The sequence below is a fragment of the Otolemur garnettii genome, unplaced genomic scaffold, assembly GCF_000181295.1.
Source record: "Otolemur garnettii isolate 467f Iridium unplaced genomic scaffold, OtoGar3 scaffold00177, whole genome shotgun sequence".
Classification (NCBI taxonomy): Eukaryota; Metazoa; Chordata; class Mammalia; order Primates; family Galagidae; genus Otolemur; species Otolemur garnettii.
Window position 1 is genome coordinate 282,593 of NW_003852572.1, and position 13,375 is coordinate 295,967.

At 40.9% G+C, this 13,375-nt stretch overlaps 1 protein-coding gene across 3 annotated transcripts in view; it reads left to right on the forward strand.

Annotated features, from left to right (window-relative positions):
• Nucleotides 1-13,375, forward strand: part of KLHL2 (kelch like family member 2) — a 115,915-nt gene that overhangs the window by 86,473 nt on the left and 16,067 nt on the right. For all 3 annotated transcript variants that reach the window (XM_023519472.1, XM_023519473.1, XM_023519474.1), the window contains 3 exons: nucleotides 3,677-3,793; nucleotides 5,620-5,769; nucleotides 11,018-11,135. In XM_023519472.1, coding sequence (XP_023375240.1) covers nucleotides 3,677-3,793; nucleotides 5,620-5,769; nucleotides 11,018-11,135 — 385 coding nt within the window. The remainder of the gene's footprint in view (nucleotides 1-3,676; nucleotides 3,794-5,619; nucleotides 5,770-11,017; nucleotides 11,136-13,375) is intronic.

The following is a 13,375-nucleotide window of genomic DNA, read 5'->3' on the forward strand; positions in this document are numbered from 1 at the left end:
CACTTCCCTCCTGCCTCCTGTGCCTGGAGCTCACCCCAGGGCACTTCCCTCCTGCTTCCTGCAGATCACTGTGCAGCTGTCCACATTTGGGCTGCCATCAGCCACCTGTACCTTTCATGTAGTTGGAGAGAGAAGCTTCTCTTGATGGGCTGTTTTTCTTTGGGTGGGTTTTGTAGCATATGGGAATCTGGATGTAAAAGCTTGTGAAAATACTGTGCTTAGAGGAAACAAACTATATATGAATATAAATCTACGGTACAAGCAGGAGTTTTGTTACACGCATAGGTAGTGGTCAAGTTGGGGCTTTTAGGGTATCCATCACCAAAATAACGTGGATCGTGCTCATGAACTAAGCTTTCATTATTCACTCTCCTTGCCGCTCCTCACACTTCTGAGACTCCGTTGTCCACTGTCCTGCTCTGTGCCCACGTCACACTATTCAACTCCCATTTGTAAGAACTTGTATGATGTTTGTCTTTCTGTATCTGACTATTTCCCTGAAGAGAGTGATCTCGATCTGTTGCTGTAAAAGACATGATTTTAATCTTTTTGTGGCTGAATAATATTCCATCGTGTGTATATAACCACACTTTATCCAACCTCTGGTGCTGGACAGTCACATGGATTCCATATCCTTGCTGCTGTGCATAGTTGTGTGATAAACACATGCACACAGGTCTCCTTTTGATCGATTGTTTTTTTCCCATTGGGTGGATACTCACTGTTGGGATTGCTGGATTGTATTGTAGATTTAGTTTTAGCCTTTTCAGAAATCTCTGTACTGTTCTCTTAGAGGCTCTACGAGTTTGTATTCCCACCAACAGTCTATGAGAGTTCCCTTGTCTCTACACCTTTGCCAACATCTGTTATGCTTAGTCTTTTTAATAGCTGTTTTGATTGGTATAAGATGATATCTCATTGTGGTTTTAATCAGCACTTCTCTGATGATTAGTCACGTTGAGCTTTTTTTCATAGACCTGTGGGTCATTTTTGTGTTGGTACAAATGTCTATTCACACCCTTCTTACTGGGATTCTTTCTTTGTTGTTGCTGTTGAGTTGTAGAATTCCTCATACATTCTGGGTGTTAGTCCCCTGTCGGGTGGATAGTTTGTAGATACCTTCTCCCATTCTGCAGGCAGTCTTTTCACTCTATGAGTTATTTCTTTTACTGTACGGAAGCTTTTTAGTTTAAGTACCGGCTGTATGCTTTTGTTATCACTGCTTTGAGGTCTTAGTCATGAGGTCTTGCCTAGACCACTGTGCAGAAGAGTTTTCTCTGTTTCTTCAAGTATTTTTATAATTTTAGGTTTTCTGTTTAAGTCTTTAATTCCCCTTGAGTTGATTTTTGTATGTGGGGAGGGACACACCATTGTGTGTCCAGTTTCCTTCCACAGGGTACGGCGATGCAGGTAGTCCAGCACCAAGAAGATGAAAATGAGTTTTCCTTTTTGTGCTTTGCCTTTAAAGTTGCATGAATGCTGGTTCTGTTTCTCAAGGATATTCATTCCACTTGGGAGCAAAAAGACACATTTGCTCTATTATTTACAGTATGAAAAAATACATGAAAGGATTTGCAAGATGTATAATTGTTATCACTCTAGAAATACAGAGGAAGATGACATTACTGTTCTACTCAATAGACGTGTATTGAGGGCCTACTGTATACCTGACACCATCTTGGGGTTCTAAATATAAGAAGATTAACAAAGTAAACTTCTGTCCCAGCCTGATAGGATAGTGAGTAAGGTAAATGATTACAGAATGCTGTAAAGGATAGCGTAGGTACTTTTATTTTCCCAGGGGTGAGGATAGGGATGGTAGTTCAGCTTAGCTTACATGTATGATCCAGTCTTAAAGATGAATTTGAGTTTGCCAGGGAAAAAGGGATGGGTGGGGATTCCAGGACATTCTAGGCCAGGTGTCCTCAAACTACGGCCCGTGGGCCACATGCAGCCTGCCTAGGACATTTATCTGGCCCGCCAGTTGTTTTTACTGCCACTGCCTGTCCTGCTTAGCAGCTGACTCATCCCGGGGCCTGCAGTCCAGCCCTCCAAAGGTCTGAGGGACAGTGAACTGGTCCCCTGTTTAAAAAGTTTGAGGACCCCTGTTCTAGGCAGAGGGAATAGAACATATGAATGTAAAAGATATGAAAGAATGGTTGTATTCAGTTTGTTCAGTATTCTTGGAATTGTGAATAGGGAGAATGGTGGCAGGTAAAATGGAAAGATGATGTAATAAATATCTCCTTAGCAGTGTTAAAGAAGATTAACTTTATTGTAGCAATGAAGTGCCTCTAAAATCTGCATTATGGAAATCCCCAGGGGGCTGTTCTGATTTTCTGTTGTTACCTAACAAACCACTCCCAAATACAGTGTCATAAACGATGCTATTTTATTAGGCTCCCAGTTCTGCGGTCAGAAGGGCTCAGCAGGCACAGCCCGTATCTGCTGCACTGGCCCAGATGGCAGGAGGCACCTGGCAGGATGGCACTGGTGCTGGGGCGTGAGTCCTCCTGCTCACGGTATCTCGTGGGTCTGAAGGGTCCACAGTGGCTCCTGGCCTGGGGATGTCTGTCTCTTTCTCCATGGTTCTCCCCTCTCTCCCTTCTCTGTAGCTTGCTTGGGTTTCCCATAGTGTCAAGAAATCAGACTTCTCACATGACATTTGGCTTGCCCCAAAAGGGCATTTCCAGAGACTAGCATAAAAGCTGCATGGCTTCTCATGACCCTCCTCAGAAGTCATGTGGCGTCAATAACCTCACTCACACTCTGTTGGTTAGGAGGGGCCAGCTGAGGTTCATTGTGAAAGGTCTCTGCAGAGGGTGTGGGACTTGGGAGGTGTGGTTGTTAGGGGCCATCTTTGGAGACTAGCTCTCCTGGTGGTGTGCAAAATGGACCAAAAGCGGGATGAGAGTCAGAGAGGAAGCTGTGGCCGTCATACCATTGAGCAGTGGGGTCTGCAGGGTGGTAAGAGCAGGAGGGGAGATTATCAGGTGATACACTTCCTGCCTTCCGTGGGAGAGGAAATTGTATAGAACGTACTATCTTCATATTAGCTTTCTCACAGTATATATAGTAAATAGTAGTGCTCTTATTTTAGTTAGTAAAAAAATTCAAAATATTACATTTTAATATATTCTGTTGTGACAGAGCAGAATTAATCTGTTCTGCAGACCTTTGATTTATAAGTTTATGGTCCAACATTTATTTGTAAATCTAAAGAAAAAGCCAAATATGAATTATTTATAGAAGTACATGATTTTCATTCCAGCATATCACTTTGCTTTATTATTTTAGATGCTTTATTCAAAGGGACTTAAGATTTAAATCTAAGTAGGTAGGACTAAATTAAATTTGGAAAGGCTACCTATCATTCAAGCTCAGTAAGATTAGGTAATGTACTTGTTAAAATGCTTAATGTAATAGATTCTAAGTGAAAAGTACTTTCTAAATATGCAAAAGTACTAAAAGTGCTTACTAGATACAACATTAAAGAAAGAGTGAATGGCTTTATGAGTACATTGTAAGTCAGGATTCTGAAAGAACTTGAGCTGTGGATTAAACTTGGATATATTAGCAGGATTTGTGCGTAAAATGCACTCTCTCAGCATATTTTTTTATCTTGATGCCTTGGATCTTAACTCCTTGTATTTCCTTTACCCATATTTTCTGCAAGGTGTTTGAAGCAGTGATAGCATGGGTAAACCATGACAAGGATGTGAGGCAGGAGTTCATGGCTCGACTGATGGAGCACGTCCGGCTGCCTTTGCTTCCTCGGGAATATTTAGTTCAGGTGAGTGCTCAGGTAAAGCATACGCGTATGTGTGGCACAGGGCAGTTGGCCTGATACTGGGTAGGTCCTCATCTTGCGCTGATGTGGACCCAAGGAGTCCAGGGCAGAGGGTTATAAAGGTGTCTGCAGCCTGCAGCGGCTGCCGTCTCTTAATCCGGTGCTCCCCAGCCTCAGTGGCTGCAGGGACTGGTTTGGAAGACAGTTTTTCTATAATCTGGGTAAGGGGTTGGTTTCAGGATAATTTAGGCACATTGCACCTTCATCTCAGATCATCAGGCATTAGATTATCAGGAGAATGCTGCCTAGATCCTGTACATGAGCAGTGGACAGTGGGATCTGTGCTCCAACAAGAATCTTATGCTGCCAGGAGGTGGACCTGAGGCAGAGATATGAGTGTGGGGGGACAACTGTGAATACAGGTGATGCTTCCCTCCCTTGCCTGAGGCTCACCTGCTGTGCCCTGGTTCCTAACAAGGGCAGATGGCAGATAGGTTTTAGTTAGTGGCCCTCAGGTTGGGGACGGTAGTCTCATCCTTAGGAATTTGCTTCCACCCCTTTCTGACCTGAGTACAGAGGCAGCGTCTGTGTTCACTTAAAGCTACGTCAGCAGAGGGACCGGTGGCTCTGGGTCAGTCCTCTGCGTTTTTATTGCTACTTTCTCCTTTGACAACCTCTTCCTATCCCCTGCAGAAACAGAATTTCTAGGTTAGACCCAAATACTCTTTAATTTTATTTCATAATTTAATAGTGGCATGCACTTGATTTTTGTCTTTGTTTTCAAGCAGAAGAAAAACAAGTTATTTGAAATAGGAATAAATGATTCTATAGTAGTCCCCAAACAATTTAAAATCCACTCTTATAATACTAGCATCCTACTAGGAACATTTCAGCATTATTTTAATAATTGAAACCATTGAAAGAAACATTTCTTTGTTAAGCAATTGGGACTGAACATTGTAGGATTTCTTGAAACCTCATTATTTGTTGTGATCTGTATAGTTGTTGGTCCTCTGTTAAGAATATAAACCCAGGCTGGGTATGGTGGCTCAGGCCTGTAATCCCAGCACTCTGGGAGGCCAACGCAGGTGGACTGCCTGAGCTCAGGAGTTGGAGAACAGCCTGAGGAAGAGCGAGACCCCCTCTCTACTAAAAACAGAAAAACTAGCCAGCTGTGGTGGTGGGTGCCTGTAGTCCCAGATACTAGAGACTAAGGCAAGAAAATCTCTTGAGCCCAAGACTTTGAGGCTGCTGTGAGCTGTGATGCCACAATGCTCTATACCCAGGGTGACAGAGTTAGACTCTGTCTCAGAAACAAAACAAAATGAAAGACATTAACACCCCACCCCCGCCAAATCCCCAAACAAAATAGTGTCCTGCGTCAGGCATTGCCAGTTCAAGATATACCTGTGGTGTAGGCAGTTGTTTTATTAAATATGTTGCTTTTCTTCTGGACATTTTATTTGCTGTCTTGTGTTTGAAAAAGTTATCATTAACTTACTACTTGTCCCACCTGAAGGATTCATCATCTAAATTTTGCTTCTAGTTTTTTTTTTAATATTTGGTTTGATGGTTAAAGATAAGAAGCAGGTGATTATAATATTAGCTAAAGAGTTTATCATATTCCATAGCTGACATCAAAGTTAATCATTTTTCATAGCAGCTCGTATGTTTTTGTATTACTCTTACTCAGATTTATGAACTTTCCTCTTTTACTTTAGACTGAACTAAAAAGTACAGTTACTGCCTTTTTCCTCTTTGCTTCTGTGTCTTTGGCAGTCTCATGGAGAAACAGCTGTCCCTCACGGGTGTCTCTGATTTCTCAACAGAGGGTTGAAGAGGAAGCCTTGGTGAAGAACAGCAGTGCCTGCAAAGATTACCTCATCGAAGCGATGAAGTACCATCTGCTGCCCACAGAGCAAAGGGTGCTGATGAAGAGTGTTCGGACCCGGCTGAGAACACCCATGAACCTTCCCAAAGTAGGATCTGTTGTTCATACTTGCTGTCATCTCATCTGCAAGGCCCACAGCAAAGCTGACTGTTAATGTTCCCTCATCTGAATCTCCATGCTTTATTGTCTGAGTTTTCCTGCAAGAGAAGATGTGCCTAGGAGTGCGTTGTAGTGCACATGATTCAGTCTCTGCTGTTGACTTTACACGTTACCGGTGGGGATTGTTTGATTCCTTGATTTGTTTCTTCATAAACTGCACACTCTCCATCTTCTGAAGTAGGATACAACTGGTTTTTGTCCCCTCTGAGTTTTATTAGCTCTAGCGTAGTAAAAAGAGGAAAATCAGACTAGGTGAAAGATTTCTCTGTAAGCTAGGTGTTCCTAACATAACTGAAAATGCAGCTGTTTCACAGAGTCATCTGTTAGCACTGAGGATGATAGAATAGCTTGTTCCGTTCCCCTCCTTCCCAGCCTGTGGCGTGCACCGTCAGATGACTCCTCAGGCTTCACAGCACCATCTCAGTGTCCACGCGTCCCACAGTCTTTCCTGACTGCCACCGTGGTGTTCCCCAGTGTGAATGTTCATATTCACCTGCATCTTTTCAGTTGTGGTCTACTCATTTAGTCTCCTTACAGAATAACCCCACGGTGTTAGTGGTGCATCTGCTATTGGCATCTTTACCATACTAGATAGAAGACCAGCACTTTAAGTACCATTTAGTGTCTGCTCTAATCAGAATGATCTGTAATAGAGTGCTTTTATTTATATCTTTATTATTAATTCTTGTGTAGATTTGGAACAATGCTGTATGAAGGAATAAGACTCTATTATTCATTTTTTAAATGTCATCACTATTACTCTGTCCTTTTCATCAAATTGTCTTTTAAATTCTTCTACATCAGTGCCGTTATGTAATTTTTTTTAGTTTTATTTGTGGAGTCTACATTGTTTTAATCACATCAAATCTTTATTTGTATTGTTTTTGGTTTTGCCTGGTGTTAACAACAGTTCTCAATTCAGAACTAACTGCAGATTTTGCCAGATCATTTTTCTAGATCATTAGTAAATATTTTAATTTAGAATGGGCCATAACCGTCTCCCTGGTAACACCTCATTAGAAATACCCACCCACTGACACAGTCCATTTGTGCAAAGTTTCAGTCTGTATGATTATGTTTATTATCTACGCCAAAAATATATAATTCAGCACACGGCATCCAGCGAGCTTGAGGATCAAATGAATTCCACTTTCGCGTGCTTTTTTTTTAAACATTCCTGAATGTTCCTTATTATATTGGCCCCTAGAAGTTTGAATGCTTTTCTCAAAATACTCTAAATTTTTATCGAGAATCATTACCACTTAACAGAAGGTATTTACAAGGCATTCATTTCCTACCTGGTATTTGCCTTTTTTAAATTTTCTGATCTCTCCTCAGTTCTCCAAGATTTTTCAAAAATAATTGTAAGTGGCTCAGTAAGTACCTTGGCCAGTCCTGTGACTCCCTGGTGTGCATGCCATCTCGGTCTGCTGGTTTATAAGTGTTTGCATTTTCCAAATGCCCTTTAATCTGCTTTTATAAGTGGACATCTCTATAAATCTTCATTAATTCATATTTGTCCATATTATTCGGTGTCAGTTTTTGTTCTTACAAAATAATCAGCTCATAAAAAGTGTTCAGAATCTTAGTTGCAAACCTCAAGTGACCTTTTCTTTCACACTAGTCTTTTCAACTTTTCTAAATAGTTTTATCTTTAATACTTTTTGAATATTTCATATTAATAAACCACCTCCTGTACGTTTTGTGTTCTGGCATCTTTGGCTTTGCCATCATCAGCTGTGCTGCAGAGACCTTCAGAGTTAAAATGAATTCACTTCCAGTTTCTAGAATAAACATACCACTTTGGGGAACATTTTAAGAGTTCTTGGTAAAATCCCATCCAGTGTTTCATCTTCTCTCTTCTAGAGTTGCAGTCATCTCTCTTGCTTACATTGCGTCTGGTCTGTGGGTACGGAGGCACTTGCAGTTGTGTTATGCTCTAGGACTTCCTGGCTCTTGGGTTCTGTTAGTGGTGGGTGTCTGGCACCACGGGGTTCTGTTTCATTCTTCAGTGTCAGGGGACGGAGGAGGAGGGTGAGGCATGGTGGCAGCGAGCACCACCAGCTTGGACCTGGCTGCTGTGCTCCCTGCTCCCCTCCCAGTGTTTATATGTCCACTTGTATTTTCTAGAAAGCTGCTATGTTGGCTGCTGTCTCAACAGCACCCTGTGTCATTTCAGAGTGATGGTATTCTTATTAACACTAAGGTGGCAGGTAGAAATGAAGCAAAGATTAATTTCTTATGCTTACATATTTCATAGTAAGGAGGTTTTTAATCACAGTAATTAGTCAAATTGAGCAAAATGTGGTACTAGTGCTGAGGAAGTTACTGTACAGTGTTGGTAATTATTTCTACTGTGACAATAACAGTACTTTGTATAGAAGGATCTGATTTTATGAAATGTACTAATTAGCATTTGTTTTCTCTCTCAGTGAAAAGTACTGAGATTGTGTAAGGCATCCCTGGACTTAGACATTGTAATGAAAAACTACATACATTTTGCTACTGTACTTGGTAACTTCTTTTTCTCTTTGGAATCTACATTTTTTTTTTTTTAACACTGTCATTTTTCAGAGTATTTTATTTTATTTTTTTATTAAGCAGGCCTGGGCTGGGTTTGAACTCACAACCCCTGCTGTACAGGGCTGACATTCCAGACACTGAGCTGTGTGCGTGTGCCCACTCTGAGTAAAAGCATATTTATTGAAATTTCCAATTAGAAAATTTTAATTTTCTTAATTAGACAATTTTTTAGGAGATAGTTTTAAATTAGTATTTAGTAAGTGAAGAAAATTTAAAAAGTTAAAAATGGACCTACATTTCAGGATGATCACTGGAACTTCAGTAATACTCTGCCTCTTGCCCACCTCAAATATGTCACATTTCACTTTTCCCCACAAAAGGTCTTCTGTCTCTTCTTGTTCCTCGGTAACATACTTACAGTGTTTCTCAGATGAGATCAGTGGGTGCCAGCATCTCTACTGGCACAGCAGCTCGGGTCTTTAGCCCCGTTTCTTGGACTCACGGGTCTTCCTGCTCTCTCACCCGCCCTCTGTCTCCCCCGTTGTCTCCTTTACCCCTGACTCCTGGACTTTCAAATCCCTGCCGCAGTCACCTGTTCTGGGTCAGTAAAGGGCACGTGTCCCTGCTGTTCTCTGCACTCAGTGGCACATCATCCCTTTCGTCCTCATTTTGATGTGTGAAAGTGAACTTTTGCATAAGATTGAAAGCTTGAGAATTGTGAAATTGATAAATCAGTGTTGTTTCTCAAAATTTTTTGAAAAAATGTTCCCTTCTGAGATTTTTTTAAAAAGTTGATCTTCACCAGCTACATTATCCAAGACTCTTTGGACTTTGATCTGTTGGGCAGAGTTCAAATCCAGATCCCTGAATACAGGGTTGCCTGTTCCAGTCCTTATTATTTGTGGTAGGAGGATTAGGGTTAGGGCCAGGTGGTATGGTGGATTTTTTATTATTATTATTATTTTTGAGACAGAGTCTTACTATGTCACCCTGGGTAGAGTGTTGTGGCGTCACAATTCACAACAAACTCAAACTCTTGGGCTTAAGCGATTCTCCTGCCTCAGCCTCCCGAGTAGCTGGGACTACAGGTGCCTGCCACAACGCCCCACTGTTTTTCTTTTTGTTGTTGTTATTGTTGTTTAGCAGTCCCGGGGCCGGGTTCAAACATACCAGTCCTGGTGCATGTGGCTGACATCCTAACCATTGAGCTATGGGTGCTGAGCTGATATCATGAATTTTTTTTTTATTATATTATAACTGTGGATATTATGGATTTTGTTTCTTTTAGAAAAATAACAGACCTGCAAAAAAATCATGATTGGTCTAAGTTCAGTCTTCTTTTAAGACCTTTAAAATTCCTTTTGCCTTTCAGTTACTAAGCAACTCAAATGGGCTTTTTGGAAACTTGGGGTTTGTTCTGATTCGGGAATCCTAATTTTCATGTGCCCATCTTTCTGTAGTTTTGAGTACATGTAATGGCAATGGTCGCTCAAGGCTGCAAGCATCCCTTTGTGTGGGAGTTCCTCCATTTACATTTCTTTTGACTTTTTGTTTCTTTTTCCTGTTTTTCTAGTCATCTCACATTTACCCCCAGGATCCTTGCCATTCTTTACAGCTGTCCATACAAGATGTCACTTTGACTTTCATGCCCTTCTGGATTGCTGACTGTGTTCACAGCGTTCCAGAGAGTGCCCACGTGTGCAGGACAGGCAAGGGGCCTCTGAACGCAGCCGCTGCTCCTGGCCTCCCCCTCCAGGAAGCTTTCAGAATCACAGGACTCTCCCTTTCCTCATCAGCAGTAGCTGTGAATGTTTATATTAATCATGTAGCCTTTGATCGCATATAATCATGTGTTGTCCTTAAGTTACCTCATGGGCCTTGTCCCCTTAACTGAGACCTGTAAGCTCCTGGGTTTGGAGACCAGAGCTTACATTTCTTTCTCATGTGTAACACCTAGTGTGGGCCACACAAGTGCATCTTAGTAAAGCTGGATTGAGTTGAGGAAATCTGTAACCCTCTTTTGTTCTCACAGTACACTGCTGTGCATCCATTGATTATGATTTCCAGCGTCTCTGTTTTTGTCCAGTTGTGTTAATTGGTGGAGCATCAAGGACGGTCTCTTTACTGGAGATCCAGGAGTATGTGCTCTCCTGTAAGCTCCAATTCAGTTGCTCCTTCTTTTTTGATAAGTTTTTTTCCTCTTCCATCTTGATACCTTACTGTCCTTTTCACCTCACCTACTCAGTAGCACGTGTTTCATTTCTGTTTGCTCTCCTAGATTATGAGGCTCTAACACCTGGTCATTGCAAAAGCAGGATCTAGTGTGCAGCCAGCTCTGTGACACACTGCAGCCTTGCCAGACCTGACTGCCTGTTGATTTTTGGCTTAAAGACTGCTTTTGCTTGAAGGATCAGAAACTTTAGTTTCTGAAATCCTTATTTTTGACTAAATGTGCTAGATAATAGAATTATAGTTCTAACATGTACCCCCTTCGTGGACATTTATTAAATGTTGGTTAGACAGTTGTGCCTCCCACCCCAGCTCACCCTACCATCTTCATCCTAACACTCTCACCACAGTGTCTTTGTAGGACATTTAAAATGCCCGAGTAGGTTACCAGTTTGTGTTCAAGTGTGCACATTTTTGCCTTGCAGCTGATGGTGGTGGTTGGGGGCCAGGCACCAAAGGCCATCCGAAGTGTGGAGTGCTACGACTTCAAGGAAGAACGCTGGCACCAGGTGGCTGAGCTGCCTTCCAGGAGGTGCAGGGCAGGTGAGCATGAGGCCAGTTCCCTCCAGCCGGGAAGTTGGGAGCTGCTCTCTCAAGTCTTACTGTATTATTATAAGAATCTCTGTTAGAAAAGATTTAAGACAGCTAAGTGGGTACACAGTGATTCAGAGGCCTGTTAAGACATGGATGGGGATAGCTGCTCTGTCTGCATCTCCGTGGATCTGTCTGATTCTTCACTGAAAGGTGGAGAGGAATTAGCAGTTTGCTAGATATTTTCCTAGTTACCTTTGTTCAGGTGTTGAGATGAGAATTCTCTCAACCTTCAGTTTTAAGAGATTCCTGATTCAACTATAAGCCACAGCTGCCTTTTTCTAGGCATCTATTTTACAAACATTTGTAATATAAACACTTAACCAAAACTGCAATTAAAAGAGGCAGTTGCAAACTCTGAGGATCCTTCCTGGGACTTAAACTTGGATCCATAATTTCTGTCTCCCACAGTTAAGTAAGTTCTATGTGTAATGGAAAATTTTTATTACGACAACACCTTAAAATTAGATCCTGGAGATTGTTACATATCAGCATATATAGAGTTACTTCATTCTTTAAAAGTTGTTGAGTATTTTATTTGGATGTAGTATAATTTTACTAGTTTTTAATGGAACATTAAAATTGTCTTAATCTTATGTTCTAATAGTGATTCCTCATACATAACCTCTGTGTACAGATGCTAATATACTCTGGTAGGAGAAAACTCTGGAACTGGAATTACTGATTCAGAGGGTATCCTACTAGAATGCCAATTATTATTCTTACTAACAGTAAATGAAACATGAAGATGCCAGTCTCCCTACACTCCTCACAACACTTGGTAGTTAAATGCTTTGAGCTTTGCCAGTCTGGTGGGTGACAAATGATATCTCATCTTAATTTTTATTTCCATAATTATGAGGAAAGTTAAACATCTTTCTCTCTGAATTGTTGCTTTGTTATTTTTGTCCTTTTTATTATATTGTCTTAGTGATTTCACAGATATAATTATGTCGTTGAAATAATAATTAAGGAAAGTAGCCTTCTGGTCTGCCATGTGGTGTGAATATTTATTTGTATTACTCTTTTATCTTTTGACTTTACTTGTGCTATTTTTGCTATGCAGAAACTTTACTTCTTTTTTTTTTTTGAAACAGACTCTCACTTTGTTGCCCTCAGTAGAGTGCCATGGCCTCACAGCTCACAGCAACCTCAAACTCTTGGGCTCAAGAGATTCTCTTGCCTCTGCCTCCCAAGTAGCTGGGACCACAGGTGCCCACCACAAAACCCAGCTATTTCTAGAGACGGGGTCTCACTCTGGCTCAGGCTGGTCTTGAACCTGTGAAGCTCAGACAATCCACCTGCCTCAGCCTCCCTCCCAGAGTGCATTATAGGCATGAGCCACCACACCAGGCCCTACTTCTTTTTTACATAGTCCTGTATACCAGAATTCTGTGTCTTTGGACTTTAGGATTTGTTTTTTGTATAGGAAAGCCATACTCCAGAAGTATGTATGTTTTTAAAATATTTTATGTTGAAATAATTTTACTTACAGAATAATTATAGAACAAAGAATTCTAGTATACTCTTTTCCTAATATTAACATTTCACATACTGTGATATAATCAAAACCATGAAATCGCCTTGGTATATAACTAAATTTCTTTCAGATTCTACCAGTTTTCCATTAATTTCCTCATTGTGTTTCAGGATGTCACTTTGCATTTACTTGTCATATCTTCTTAGTTTCTTGTGATCTCTGACAGTTCCTTAGTCTTATCTTTTATCCCTTTATTATTTTAAGAGGACTGGTCATGCATAATATTTTGAAGAATGTTTCTCAATTTTGACTTGTCTGATGTTTTCTTATGATTAGACTAAGTCAATACGATTTTGTGTGTGTCTGTGATGTTAACCTGATCACAGGGAACGTAGTATCAGCGAGATTTCTTTCCTTTCACAAAATTATACTTTGGAAACATGAGTTATTTTAGTGCTTTACATTTTATATTCACATCTCTTCATATCTGCTGACTTTTTTTAATGTCTAGCCAGTTGTCCCAATACCCTTTGTTGCCTAATCTCCCTGTCTCCCTCATTTGAAATGCTGTCTTTATCACACGCTGAGTCTGCGTTGACTGAGTTATGTCCTAGATTCCCTGTTCTCTTCCATTGATCTGTCTTTCCTGTGTGCATCAGAACAGAGCAGCTTTAGTCACTGCTTCATAAAAGGTTTGGTGTGTGATGCCCTT